The sequence below is a fragment of the Lichenostomus cassidix genome, chromosome 1Aa, assembly GCF_008360975.1.
Source record: "Lichenostomus cassidix isolate B80296 chromosome 1Aa, HeHo_3.0, whole genome shotgun sequence".
In the NCBI taxonomy this organism is placed as follows: domain Eukaryota; kingdom Metazoa; phylum Chordata; class Aves; order Passeriformes; family Meliphagidae; genus Lichenostomus; species Lichenostomus cassidix.
In genome coordinates, this window is record NC_139480.1 from 32,322,420 (window position 1) to 32,336,815 (window position 14,396).

The window sequence follows — 14,396 nt, forward strand, 5'->3', positions numbered from 1 at the left end:
ATTTAAAGAAGCAGGGCCTGAAATAGTGATCGTAGTCTCATGATCTTCATACTTCCCAAGACTCATTCTCAAAATGAAAATAGGGTGAGAAGTGCGTTTTTAAAATGTGGCTGGCTCAATCATACTTCTGTTTTGAGGGAGACTGAAGGAATGGGAAGGTTAAATATAGGTGCAGTGGAGAAAGCAGTATGTTATGGGTCATGAGAGACTGAAGGAATCAGGACAGGTAAGCAATAAGTTTGTGATTATTGGCTATATGCCCATTGTTTCTACTAATTTATTTTGCTTAGCTGTGTAATCATTATTTTAACTAAACTATGTTAAGAGTTGGATAGAAGTTTCATAGGTCAATGGTTCTTCTGTGCAGATGCTGAAGATCAAGGGAAGCTTCTTCTTCTATTGCTTAAGAAAAAAGGCAGTGTATTTCTTTTCATCATTCCAGCATCTGTATTTTAGTAGAGAGGCTACAATACAATTTTTTCACTTGACAGGAGAGATATTTAGCATCTGACCCTAATGTATGTAGAACACAGAACCAACTCACAAAAGCATATTACTCATATTTCTCTTCCCCTAAATGACATTCTGTGTTTTTAGAATGATTATGGGTTTTTAGAAATTTTAAGAAAAGTGAGGAAAAAATATCCAATTGAACTCCCCTCCCCAAAACAAGAGAAACAAAAACATACTACCAAAGCAAACAACCAACAAAACCAAAAGAGTCCCATCTCTGATTTAGAAATAGCATTTACTAATATAATGAGTGAATTTTCCTTCATTCTGCATTATGTTAGCTTAGTTCTTTTTGAACCCAACGACATATATGAATGCACCTGTACTTAATTTATTCCACAGGAATGGTTTCTGGCCAGTGAATATATTCCTGTCTGACAAAAAGAAAGTTCAGCTGGTGAATTCAGCCATTTGGTGCATGGTGAAGAATGGGTGATGAGGCAGTCAAAAAATCTTAGGCTCCCTTTTTGAGCTGATGAGAGAACTCCCCTGTGCTAGTAGGAGGCAAAATTTATTGATTCTCGTGCTGTAGAAGTGAAGGGGGCAGAGGGAGTAGCCTGTCTGGAGATACATGAATCTGTTATCATGAGGAGTCAGGACAGTAAGCTGTACTCAGTGCATCCTTTTCCTTCCCCAGTTTTTCCAATGTTATGTGCCCAGTTTTATTATTTGGAAGTCTAGGCAGAATTGCAAATAAACTTAAAAGTTAAGTTGTCTAATGAAAATGCGTTTTTTATGATGACAAGAAAATCAGTTTTGTTTTGAACATGTAAAAGTAAAATGAAAACCAACATGTATTTTGATGTAGGCAAATTGAGTGTTGTGAAACTGCAGATGAGTTTTACAGTACTATGGGCAAGCTGACCCAGGAGATGCTTGAAGACAGTCTAATTGACAGCAATGAACTTATGCAGGTGAGTAATTGTGACATAATTGTTTTTTGTGTTTTCTGTGTTGGTTTCTTCAGGTGTTAATTTCTAACAAATTACATTTTTGTTCAGGTACTGCAGAAACCTAAATTCTCACAAGAATAAAAGTTTCAGACAATTGGGTTGAGCTAGCATGTCAATAAAACACTAAGTAGATGACCTGCAGTTGGAGTTAAAATCTTATTTGGTATATGAAATATAGAGAGCCACTAGGCTTCATTTAATAAAAATTGATTCTATGTTGACAGCTGAAAGTCTTTTGTGCCCAGCTGGATTTACACAAGTAAGATGTAGAATCTTTTAGTAGTCACCATTCTTACAGTGTTCTTTTGCCTTATTTTTATGTTTTGTTCAGTTTATTATACTGTGTCCTTTTCATTCTGCAGACACTGTGGGAAATAAGAGTTTATGAAGTGAGAAGTATATAAAAAAATCCTTTGTGATTTAAAAAAAAAAAAAGTCATGAACAGTCAGTAGTGTACTGTAAACAAAGACATTTGTAGATAATTGCAGTCCCTGAATTCTCAAAGCTATGTCATTGTATCAGAACAAAGATCCACATTGTTCTGGGAAAGGAAAGGGCCTTTAGAATCACAGACAAAATTTATTTATTTACACTTACTTATTCTTGTGATATTTTTATTGTGTTGTCTACTTAGATTTTTATAAGGTCTTCATGCTACAGTTCTGGAACTTTCCTTTAGATGAGTTAGAGCACAGTGATTAAATGGGTGCAAGTACAGAGAACATAATTCACCTGAAATTTTGTATCTGTCTTAGGGGAAGGAAAAAAGTCAGTCTATGAAGCAATGCAAGTTGTTTAATAACAGTTGTTAGTAGGTGGCTTCTATTACCTATTGTTGGAAGACTGTTAAAATACACTTCCCTAGTCTGGTAAAGTACTGCCCTGAAGTAAAGGATTATTTTCAGTTTTGTTATTTTGGTTTTTGTTATTTTGTCTGATGATGAGGGTCTAGGAATGGGAGAAGTGAGTGTTATGATTTTGTTTTGCTTCAAAAATGGAAATGCAGCTGGTCAGAGGTACTCACAAGCTATTTAAAAATGTGTTAAGATTCCTCACAAAACAGTTCAGATCCTGAGGATCTGTAAGGAGGGCAGCACAAGCTGACATCTTCTTATTGTGTTTCAATTCCTGGTCTCCACTGTGGTACAAAATCAAAATGTGGCATTTATGAATAAGAATAATTGAGGGAAAGCTGAAGTAGTCTTTAATGACTCTGTGGAATTCTTTCTTTGATACTGTGTGCAATAGAAGATAAAGCATGGGTAACTTACTGGTTGGAGGGGTGGAAGGATCTTTCTTGTTTTTTAGCTATTGCAATTAGAAATGTTAGCAAATTAGCAATCTTTTTGTGCATCAGCAAAAAATGAGTGCTTGGGGCAATACATGTTTGTATTCATAGTGTATGTGTGTATTTTGTGGAACTGACAGGAGTGTTAAGGTAGGATGGCATTGCCATCGTTATGGAGAATGTGGCAGGTTTAAGTTCTGTGTATGGAAAAGCAGTGTATCTGGTTTATGTGTGTCCTCTGTTGAAGAAACTGCAATATAGTTTGCATAGCATTCAAGTCAAAACGGCAACTGGCAGTGTAGCCATCTCTGAGGTCTTCACTCTAGGCTCTCTTTACCCTGAGTAGAAAGAATAAGGCTCTACAAGAGTTTACCATCAGGCTGTATAAGTACTACCATGTATCTGGTCAGAGAAAAAAATTAAGAGTATCATCCATCCCATTAAGATGGAAGAAAAGATCGAGGCTTCTTGAACATGCTGTTTTTTAAATTGCTTTAAGCTTTTTCAGAGGAGTCATCCAGAGATGCTTTGTTTTCTTTTTTTCTTTTTTTTTCCCACTAATAAAAATCAGAATTATGAATTTACATCTAATACTTTTTACAAGATGTTTCAAGGATTAGTATTCTACTGTGGGAAAGGATTAATATCCCACTCTGCCTTCCCTACACATTTCAGAAGAGCTTGTTGGTGGCAATCATCTCATTTTCCTATAGACTTGGATAACACATATATTTGCATCTAAACTACTTGCCCAGGCTGACTTAAACCAGTGAAGAGTAGAATGCACTTCTCAACCACTGGAAAACAAATTGTTCTGTAAAAGGCCTGTTTCTTTTTGGAGTTAGAGGAGGGAGGTACAGCTGATCCTTCAAGGGAAGTGTTTACAGAGCAGATGTCTAAGGTAGGGCAGGGGACTCATGTCCTCATTTTGTCCGCCAGCATGTACAGTTGCTGCAAGTTTATCCCTCACATGCAGACAGTATAGCTAGGGTAGAAGCCTTAAAGCTTTTGCAGGTTTAGCCCTTGTGTAGTGAGAGTTCTTAACATTTTACTAAGGGGAGCATGGAGACATTGGAGGAGCAAGCCAGCCTACAGCTTCCTCCTTTTTCAGGTTGAACAGTTTGGGTGAATAAAGGGTAAGCACCGTACATATTGTATTCTAGACAGAGTGTGCTAGACTGAGTCTGTGCTTTCATACCTTCTCAGAAAGCAAGCATTTTTATAAGCAGCTCAACTAAGTTTGTACACCCAGAAACATTGCAGCATACAAGGGATGAGAAGCCAACTGGAGGAGAGGCATCCCTTGTTATTTACTGGAATGGAGGGGAAGAGGGATTAATCCTTCTGTGGTACTCTAGCATTTTGGACCATCTCACTAGGCAGTTACCCTGATTCGATGTTATTCACTGTTAACTTTCTGCTTGAGTAGCACTTTGTTTTCTTTTGGGTTTGTTTTTGCTTTTGCTTTTTGTTTTGTTTTCTTAGTCACAGTGAAAATAAAGAAGAGCCTTACCCTAGTGAGGGGCAGCTGTTAAGTGTGTTTGATAAGTTGTCTGCAAAATGACTTACCCTGTTCGGAAGCCACAGCCTGTCACCTCCCTTATGGTGTTCTGCTGAGGTGTAGATTACTTTGCATTTTTAGAGTAAGGCAAAGGATTGTCAAATTATTTAAGGTGAAAATAGAGGGTTTTTTCTTTGTCTCTTTTCTTGTTCCCAGGATCTGTCCCTTATGGCCATAAATAAGATGCTAATTTTGGCTGCATCATGCTTTGTGTGTGTAGGCTATTTCCTTGTGGGACAGTTCACCAGAATTAACCAAATGGCATCCAAGGCTGTGTAAAAACTAGAAAAAGAATGCTTTGACTCTGAAGTGCCCCTGGGAGGATGTCACAGGTGTTGGTTGACAATATTTTTTTAATTTCCAGTAGAACTTGCACTGGCATAAAATTTGTTTTGAGGATCTCTTAGGCAGACAGTAAGTGAGGCCTACAGTTATAACCCGATAACAATAATTAAACTAAAAATACGCTAAATGAAGTAAATTGTAGAAGATCTGGAAGAGACAGATTGGAGACAGGCAAAAGCTAAAAGCGTAATCCAAAACAGTCGGTGCAAAGAGTAAATGGAGGACTTGGAGTTGACTGTTTCACTTAAAGGGTAACTAGCATATGGAACAAATTACCTGAGAAGGATGTTGACATAAAGAGTAGAAATAAATTCCAGACAAACCGCCAGAGAGAGTTGAAACATATGGGGAAAAAAAAACCCAACAGGAAGGTATGGTGGAGATCAAACAAGCAGGCAGACGTGTTGGGCTGGAGGTAGGTCTTTCTCCAGACCATAAAATTCCTTTGTCTGGTAGACGGGTGGGAAATTCTGTGGTCAGGCCCTAGAGAATCATTTTCTTTCACAGTAGCATTGTAGTTTAATGGAGTGGCAAAACTGCAGTTCAGGCTCTGGATTTTTGAAGGCATCTTCCTTTCCTTAGAGTCTGTGCACAGTTCAAACTGTAAAAGCATTCTCACACAGAAGCCTGTTGAGGTGCACTATTGCCCTGTGTCTGATTCAGACAGGAGTGTCCTTCCTGCTCCTCAGTGCTTTCATCAGTGCCGTTAGGGAAACTTTTTTCCCCCTTATGTCAGGAAATGTCTAGTACTGAATTCATGTTTGCAATTTTCCTTAGTGTATTTAACATAGACAAGGCATGGTTCGAGAATGAATTATGTAGAAACTGTTCAGAATTTCCTTTCATCGTAATTGAGGTCATTTGCCTTCAGATGAAAATGTCACTGACTTAATAGCACAGGAAAAAATATATAAGTGAAGATTTCCTGTCATAGCTAATGAGAAAATTTTATGTTGCTGTCTTTCAAAAGATACTTAATTTTCAGGATGTGGAAAAGCTTTAATATTTCAGAGAAACTATGGGAAATCATATTTTTTTTTTTCTTTTTTTCCTTCTGACATTGAGACTCCCAATGAATTATTTGGCAGTTATTTGAAAATTCTGAATAGTTAACAAGAGCAGGGGAAAAAGGCAACTAAAGTATGTAGGAACAAATCAGCAGTGGTATTTCAGTGAATATGATGTACCTTTATGCCAGGTTGGCTGGTGACTTACAGCAAAAATAGGGCTGAAAGGAAATGTATTTGCACCTATGTATCTTCTTTAACTCTGAGTACTGAAGTAAATAAAATCTATTAGCATTTTGATGACCTTGTTTTAGAAAAACAACTATACCCCACCAAACCCCACCTTTGCCCTTAAAACCAACCCACCAAACAGCAATCAAAACTAGAAAGCAAGGGAGGAAAACTTGGATAATGTTGGATCCTCCTTCTTTAGCTATAATTTTTGTGTTGATGCGATTTCCTTCACAAAAGCTCTTGAGCTTATCAGGTAAAGTAATGAATTAGCTAACAGGCCACATCAAGTGAGGATCTGCCCCTTCCTATCTATCCTAATGCTAATACTTAGTTGAATTCTTGAGCAAACACATAGGTCTTCTGGAAAGATTCTCAAATCCTAAATGGCGCATTCATGTAAGTGAAATCATAAATGAAGGAGGATTTCCAGTGTACTGGCAAGGCAGGTTGACAATAATTATTAAATGAGTATAGGAGTTGAAAAGGATCCTACAACTCATCGGTTTCTTTTTTTTTTTTTTTTTAAACTGAACTGTGTCTTTTTCTAGTGAGTTAGTCTTTATTTTTCTTACAGGAAATGCTGACAGAATCATAAAACTAGACCATTTTCTTGCAGCATGTGAATGTGCAAGAATGTGCAGCTCTTAATCCTGTAAGACTGGGAAAGTCTGTTCATTGAAAAATCTTCTGTGAGACTGTTAGTTAAAGTGAAAATTTTAAAAGTTGCCTTTTTTTTTCCCCCTAGACTGTTTACACCATGGCTCAATTTCCATTCCCACAACTGGCAGAATTAAGGGAGAAATACACATACAATATCACTCCTTTCCCTGCAGCAGTAAAATCAACTTCATTTTCAGGGTAAGTTTGAAATGCACAGCTTATGGTGTATAGAATTATTGTTTACCCTGTGCAGATGGTGAAAAGGCAGGTGGAATCCTCCCTTGTATGCTTCTAAAAAACATAAAAATGCTTGGTAATGTTCACATTTAAGAATGTGTCTCCCTTACTTCTCTTACGTTCTCTTTTGACAGAAGGTTAGGCAGAACCAGAGACAGTGATGAAGAGAATGACTTAGATGACGAAGACTCAATTGCTAATGCAATTGGCTGTCTTGGACCATTAAGTGGGTTTTTGGCACCAGAGCTCCAAAAATACCAAAAACAGATGAAAGGTAAAACTGATTTTGTTAATTTTGGAAAACAAATGTGTATGACCTTGTCAAAATTGTCTGCAGCTCTGTCTGTGAAAGCTGCTATGGAAAATGCATTTTCTATGTACATAGAGGTTACACCAGGTACCAAATGACTTGTTCTGCACTCCATGAAGGTGTCTTCAAGGCCAGGTTGGAAGGCTGCAGGTGTACAGTGAATGATGTTAAGGATTTGTGAGTTAAGGACTTGGCTACAGTACTGCTTTATGGAACAACCCCATTGTGTTGCCCACACATGAAGAAAGAAACATATATAAAAAAAGTCCACCCTAAATCCACGTCTTTCTGAGACAGCTGTTAGGTAGTCAGCATTTTCTGAAGGGTGTACCTGTAATAAATGATCTTGATTTTTATTTGCATATGTATGTTTAATACTGGAACCTATCAGCAGTGAGTGAATTCTGCAGATGGTTTCACTGTCCTTTTGGCCAAACCTTCACATTGTTTTCTGTTTTGGATATGTTCACATTAAAAAAAAAAATTGGTGTGGTTTAGGGTGTTCTGACAAAATGTCACTATTTTTCAAGTCCTTCCACACTGAAATAAAATTTCTTGACAGAATTGTACATACACCTGTGCAAGCTCTGCAAGCAGTATAAAAATGCTGATCCATATAAGAAAAGCCAAGAACATTTGTTAACTTGCAGCAGCCTTTATGAAATGGTACTAGATCAACAGTGATTTCACAATATCTTAGGAGAGGCCATTTTTATTTATCTCCAACTCACCTCCACCTTACCCTCAAAAATCCCCAGACTGTTGTAGCAGTTGCCACTTGTGCTTCATCATTCTTGTGTCTTGATTTTGCTGAGACCTGTAAGCTGCAATTTTCCTCTTGATTGCTGCTGTGTTTTGTTTTCCCCTTCCTGAGGGACTCTCTGCCTGCTGCTTCAAACTAGCACTTAGTCAGGACATCAAACTGCTGTTGCAAACTAAACCAAAGACAAATAAACATTCCATGAAAAAGAATTATCCCCCTGACCCTGGAGTGCCAGGTTGGTGGTGTATCAGAAACAGCTGTGAAAATAAATTGCCATGCTGCTGTTGCTCTGCAGCTCTTGATCAGAGACACTCTCAAGTCGTCTGATCCTCCGCTGCTCTGAGCCTATCCCTTTTGTTGCTACAAGCAGCTTTCTCCCTGTGGTGTTCTGTTTCTTGATGCTTCTTGCTGGTAGCACTAGGTTGCTTGTTTAATCTCATGCCTGCTTGACTGCAATGCATTTTATAATTTGCATTGTTGGCCTCTGTGCCAATCAAGTATCTTTAATAACCTGTTATTGAATTACTTCAGTGATGGCTTGATGTACTTTTAGATATTTGGAGAACGATGCATATAACTTTGCATTGCCGTGTTAATTGACTTCTATATTCTTTAACCTCCCCTCAAACCTTTTCTATTCTTAAGCAGTAGTGCTATTTACAACACTCCCTATTGTAAATAGCACAGCCTAGTTAAATATACATACTATAATAATTTTTTAATTAAAGACTACAGTTGAATAAGATGATACGAATTGGACACAAACTTCCCTTGGAAATAATCTGAGGAACTCTTTATAGTGCCAATTTACTCCTCACCTCCACTTTATTCCCTCCTTCTACAGATCAGAATGAAGAACAAAGTCTTGGTTCCAGTAACATTGCAGAATTAAGTCCAGGAGCAATAGACTCTTGCAGAAGTGACTATCACACTGCTTTTAACAGCATGATGATGGAGCGTATGACCACTGATATTAATGCACTGAAAAAGCAATATTCCAGGATAAAGAAGAAGCAGCAACAGCAGGTTCACCATGTGTATATCAGAGCAGGTAACATATCAAAACATGCTTCATTTACTGATTTATTACAAACTAACTTCATCAATGGAGGCAAGGCAAATGATGTTCCTTTACATTTAACCAAATAGATGAAACAAGAAAGACTGATGGAATACCCACATTAGTAGTAAAGTGGGTAGCATTTCATGCAGACAGAAAACAAGAGCGTGATATTTTTTCTTCTTTTATCAGGATCTGAAGATGATGACCCTGGGGTTTTTTTAGGTCCCAGGGACCAACTAAACAATGGTATTTAAAAGGGGCTTTGCTATCTGGGTGCATTGTGTTGATCTCTCTGATTAAAATCTTTAAATCTTTGGCATTCTTGGAATTGACATACTGATGCACTGGAAAAAGTGAATGCAGAGATGAGGATGTTTCAGATCATGTGGCAGGTAGATTCCTAGCTGGTCTGTGTTAGCGAAACTCCTCTGAATTCATCTGGGCACAGCAAATTATGCAACTGAAGGAACTGGCTTAGATGTTCCATTGTGGCTGGCAGTTTCCCTAGCCATAGTGATACTGTTGTGAGGACTGAGCTGGACATCAGTCCCTTATTTAACAATCCATGTTATGGAGTCTGCCTCCCTAATTGTCAGACTTAGCAGTGCAGGGGTTGGCATGAAATGCACAGCTGAAGGTTTTACTGGGTTTACAAACAGAACACAGCCCACTGCGCTCATTCTTCCCCACTTAGACGTCATCCTTCTAAGTCAGTGTTGAACCATGCAAATGGGTCACTGTGGAGAATTTTTGTTTCTCTTCTAGGTTGTCTAAACCTGTGCTAGCAGGAGCATTGGAATACATGAAGCTGCAATTATTCATTTACGTTATTTGGAAGGATTTTTTTTAATATTAATGAAATATTTGCTTTGAACAAAGGCTGTAGCCAGCAGAAACAGTGCGAACAGTCAAGTGTTGATTCCTAAGGATGCCAACCCCTACCTTCCAAACATGAATCTTTCTAATCTTACTAATCATGATGCAGGGCTGGGTTTATCATTTAATCAAACTGTCATCTAATCACTAATTCTGACTCTGGCTTAATAAGATGCAGTTTATCTATTAAAAGTGCTTTGGTTTGTTTTCCATTTTCCAGTCACACAAGTCTCATGGAGAGGCTTGTGTGATTGACCTTATATGGAGACTGAATTTCCTCTTGCTGTTGGAAGAGAAATGAAGGAGAGGGGAAAGATCAGAAGCCAATATTAGTGTTAAACTATCAGCTAAACTATCAATACTGGTGTGAAACTATCAGTTCTGCAATTTTAAAAATCAAGAAGCAATTCTTTTTAATTATTTATTTTCATTGTATTCCTGGTTCAGGACTTACCCATAAGTACTTACTGCAAAGCAGTGAGGGAGGACAGAAAATCCTTATATAGAAGGTACAGCTTTGTGTTTGACTCATAGACATAAATGAAATTCAATGATGATTTTCAAGTTTGGATTTTTTTTTTTTAAATACATCCAGTCCTACAAACTTTTGCTATACCTCAAGAAAGGTATCAAATTTGGTGGTGGATCCTTAGAACATTAATTTGTTTTATTTTTTTAACAAAACTGTGTTTCTTTTAAATGCTTTCTTTCAGACAAGGGGCCAGTTACCAGCCTTCTCCCTTCTCAGGTAAACCATTCCCCAGTGATAAACCACCTCCTTTTAGGAAAGAAGATGAAACTTAATAACAAGTCTCTCAAAAATGCTGTTATTCACATCCCAAGTCATGCTACGGGGAAAATGTCTCCCATTCCCCAAGAAGATCTTAAAGCAAAACTGAACTCTCCGTGGCGCACTCACATACGAGTTCATCGGAAGAACATTGCAAGGGCCAAAGGCCAGCTGGGCTACGGGGATACCATAGGACTGATAGATGAGCAGAGTGAGAGCTGTAAAACCAATAGTCCTGGTGCAAAGGAGGAGACTTCCAAACATTCTGACTTTGGAGAAAGAGAAGGAGGTGGTTTGGATGACAGGACTACTTGGAAAGCTGACCAGCAGTCGTCTGAGCCAGTCTCTATGGACAGCAGTACAAACATGTCCGTGGTTCAGCTAAAACTGGAAGCACTGGAACTCACCTCAGATACCCAAACTGATGTGGAGTCAACATCCCCTCAGTCCAGCCAGACACGTTTATCAGAGTCTTCCACTTCATCCAGAGACAGTGGAAACCTGGCTAAATCACCCCAGCCTGGGAACCCAAAGCCACAAGTCTTCAATCCTTTCCCCAGTGTCAAGCCTCTTCGAAAGTCAGCTACAGCCAGGAATTTAGGGCTATATGGCCCCACTGAAAGAACACCAACTGTACACTTTCCACAAATGAGCAGGAGTTTCAATAAATGTGCCAGTGGCAACAGTGGGACCAGGAAACGATGATGTACTACCTGGTACTTACTATTTCTGACAGCAACAAAAGAATTTGTATTGCCTTTTTTTAAATGTGTGCATGTGTATGTGTGTCCCAGAGCATTTCTAATTGCTAATTAAGTAATGAGGACAAAAGTGGTTACCAGATATATAAATTAGTGTCTTTGAAAATTGTACTTCTGTGTTGTTATGGGATAGATTAGTGAAGATGCACTCTGGCACCCTTTTGTTGATACTGATGGTCCTGTGTAAAATAAACATTAATTTGCAATGTGAAGCATACTATTTCTTGAAGTCTAACTCAGACATTAAATCACCAGCTGCCTTTAACCCCTAAGCCCTCCATGGCTGCCTCCTGTCTTTCTGAGCTCAAAGGACAAATTGTCCAGTGCAGCAGACAGGTGTAACAGTTTTTATGACTGTTCAGCAGCTTCCCCGTTAGACCTCATCGTCATACTCCAGGAGCAGCTGGAGAAGCCATGACTAGCAGAAGCACAAGCAGCCCTAGCAATCAAAAGTGTCACTTAGTGACATCTGGCTTCAGATACTCTTGAGCAGCATTTTGTGCTTCTCTTCCCACAGCAATTCTCTGCTGACACTATTTTTAACAGCAGCCTAATCATTGAGCATGAGAACAGCAGACATAAGTCCATCCACAACATGGGTTTGCTCCTTCTCTGTTACATTTGTACATGCATACATTTCTGTTATTTACTGCTGGAGAGTTGCAGCACTGTAAAATTAGGAATTAGGTACAACTATTTGTGTAGTTGTATGATTATTATTCTGACGCATCTTGGCTTCAATGGATTTAAAAGCTATTATCTAGATTAGACTTGTAGTTAAACAATATTTGCCAGCTTAGCAGTAGGTAAAATATATGAATGTTCCAAAGTAGTTTAGGGGTTTAAAGTCTATAAATAGAGTGATTAGATACTTAGAGTGCCACTTCCCATTAAAAGCCAACACATCGGCCACTATGTTAGTGGGATGGACCCTTGGGCTTCCATGTCTTGATTCCTTTTTGGTGTGAAAGTACAATGGTAAAGTGATAAACTGAGTATTTATTTCCAAATCAAAAAGCAAAGCTGATTAATACCATAAGACAAGTACTTATGTATATAAAACAGAGGTAGACAGAGAAACTCAACGTGTATCATTTAACTTTAGGGTTGCAAAATCAAGTACTCAAACTCCAAGAAATTCAGGTTGCTCTTAAATCATTGCAGCTCTGTCAAATGGTATGTACTGACTATGGTTTATTACCTTGATTCCAAGTTTCCTGTGGCATGAAAGAGCCAATATTTTAAACAGGAGTAAAAGCAGTAATAATGAATCAGCCCCATTGTATGTAGTATCTTACTTACTTTTTAAAATTCTTTGTTAAATTTGGGGATTAATATATAATTGTCTATTTATTAATGTATTCCATAACCTATAGTATGTGACATCTGTTTTACTGTATACCATAACTTACAAGCTGTACAATATACCCTGTTCATTGTTGTGGGAACAGTTTTATTTTGCTGTTGTTTCATATAAGGGTATGCATAGAAAATAATATACAAGTATGAACACTATAAATATAAAAGAGATGTAGATCAGATCTTGCCCCTGCCTTATTTTCAGGCTATAGTAGTATTGTCATTAATGGTTACTTACAGCACTAAGTAAATTAAAATATTGTAGAATTTAGTCACTGATTATGGACTGTATGTGAATTGTTTCTGCACTGAATTAGAAGAAATGGACTTCTCAAAAATTTTCCTGTGAATCATCTTCCCCGGTTTTTCTTAGCTTCAGTGTATCACGCGGCTGTATGCTGAACCAGTACAAATAAAAGGACTGTCAATCTGCAAAACCTGCTAAAATGGTCCAAGTATTTGCATGAATTTTCAACATTTTACAAAGTGAGTAAGCAGTGGAAAATCAGCAAATTATGCATGGATATAGGTCTGGGGAAAGAACAACACATTCAAGTGATCCAGAATGAATAATAATTTACAAGTGTGCACTCAGGTCTTGGACTGTTAGGACTGAGGCGAAGGAACCACAGCTACTCAATGCATTCATTTGATGATGCTTGCTGCAGGAAGTTTTCTTTAAGTACTGCTTGATGAGAAAACAGAATGTCATGTTAGCTACCTCAAAGGTCTATTTCTGTACCTCAAAGGATATTCACTCTCTACCTGAAGTACCGCTGAATATTCAGTAAAGGCAACTTCATTGCTTAGTGCTGAGACAGAACATTAAGATGAGGTCCAGAGAACCAGGGAACTCCAGAGAAGTTTCCCATTATATTTACCTTGAAGAATCCCTTCAGCAAATGAGGTCTAGTAATAAAGCAAGTTGTGCTTGGAAGAGTGGCATTGCAGCACTGAGGGTGCTGGGAAGTATGATGATGGAAGTCTGTTCCCTCAACATTTTGTTCTCCTTGAGCCTTCTTGTTCTAATGCCCTCTTCCATGACACCAAATGATATTTCTGTTTGTTGGGTTTTTATTTTTTAATTTCTTGAGTCTTTTTTTTTTCAGAAAGTATTTTATTAGGATCATGTTGACTTTTACTTCTGAGCATGTGTTTCACTGTGATGAAATGAAAGCTCTCAAAGGACAGGCATTTCATTAAATTTTGTGGACATTTACAGTTATTCAAGTGGAAACAGGTCCACAGCTCTTCAGAGATTATTTGAAATTGTCTGTGCTTTGGGGGTAAAAATAGCAGATGGTAGAGATCAGTGTTTCAGAATTGCTGTCAGCAAACTATTTCATCCCCAACTGCAGGTACAGTGCAAATTCAATTTTGTGTGCTTAACAAAAATCCTGCCTCCATTCAAAAGAATCCAAGTTGTTACTAGAAAGGCAACAAAATATTATTTCACACAAAAGTAAAATGAAACCCTTTACACCGGTATTTCCAATTCAGATAAAAGCTAATTTTCAAAATTCAAGGCTTAAAATCTGTATCAAACTTCCACAGCATGTGTATTAAACTATGTGAATTTTTACATACAGAAATAAAGTGAGTGGTTTCACTGTACTGTCATTTTCCTTGACCTTCTCTGCAAGGAGTTATCTCATGCCCATCCATGGGCAGTAGT

General features: G+C 38.0%; 1 protein-coding gene across 5 annotated transcripts in view; it reads left to right on the forward strand.

Moving 5' to 3' along the window:
• Positions 1-13,168, forward strand: part of TBC1D30 (TBC1 domain family member 30) — a 53,418-nt gene extending 40,250 nt beyond the window's left edge. For 3 of the 5 annotated variants that reach the window (XM_085044299.1, XM_085044281.1, XM_085044308.1), the window contains 6 exons: positions 1,322-1,427; positions 6,648-6,760; positions 6,934-7,073; positions 8,717-8,923; positions 9,125-9,181; positions 10,525-13,168. In XM_085044299.1, the coding sequence (XP_084900425.1) occupies positions 1,322-1,427; positions 6,648-6,760; positions 6,934-7,073; positions 8,717-8,923; positions 9,125-9,181; positions 10,525-11,306 (1,405 nt within the window). In that variant the 3' untranslated portion in view covers positions 11,307-13,168. The remainder of the gene's footprint in view (positions 1-1,321; positions 1,428-6,647; positions 6,761-6,933; positions 7,074-8,716; positions 8,924-9,124; positions 9,182-10,524) is intronic. The other 2 variants (XM_085044291.1, XM_085044318.1) reach the window with 1 other exon arrangement.
• Positions 13,169-14,396: the final 1,228 nt, after the last annotated feature.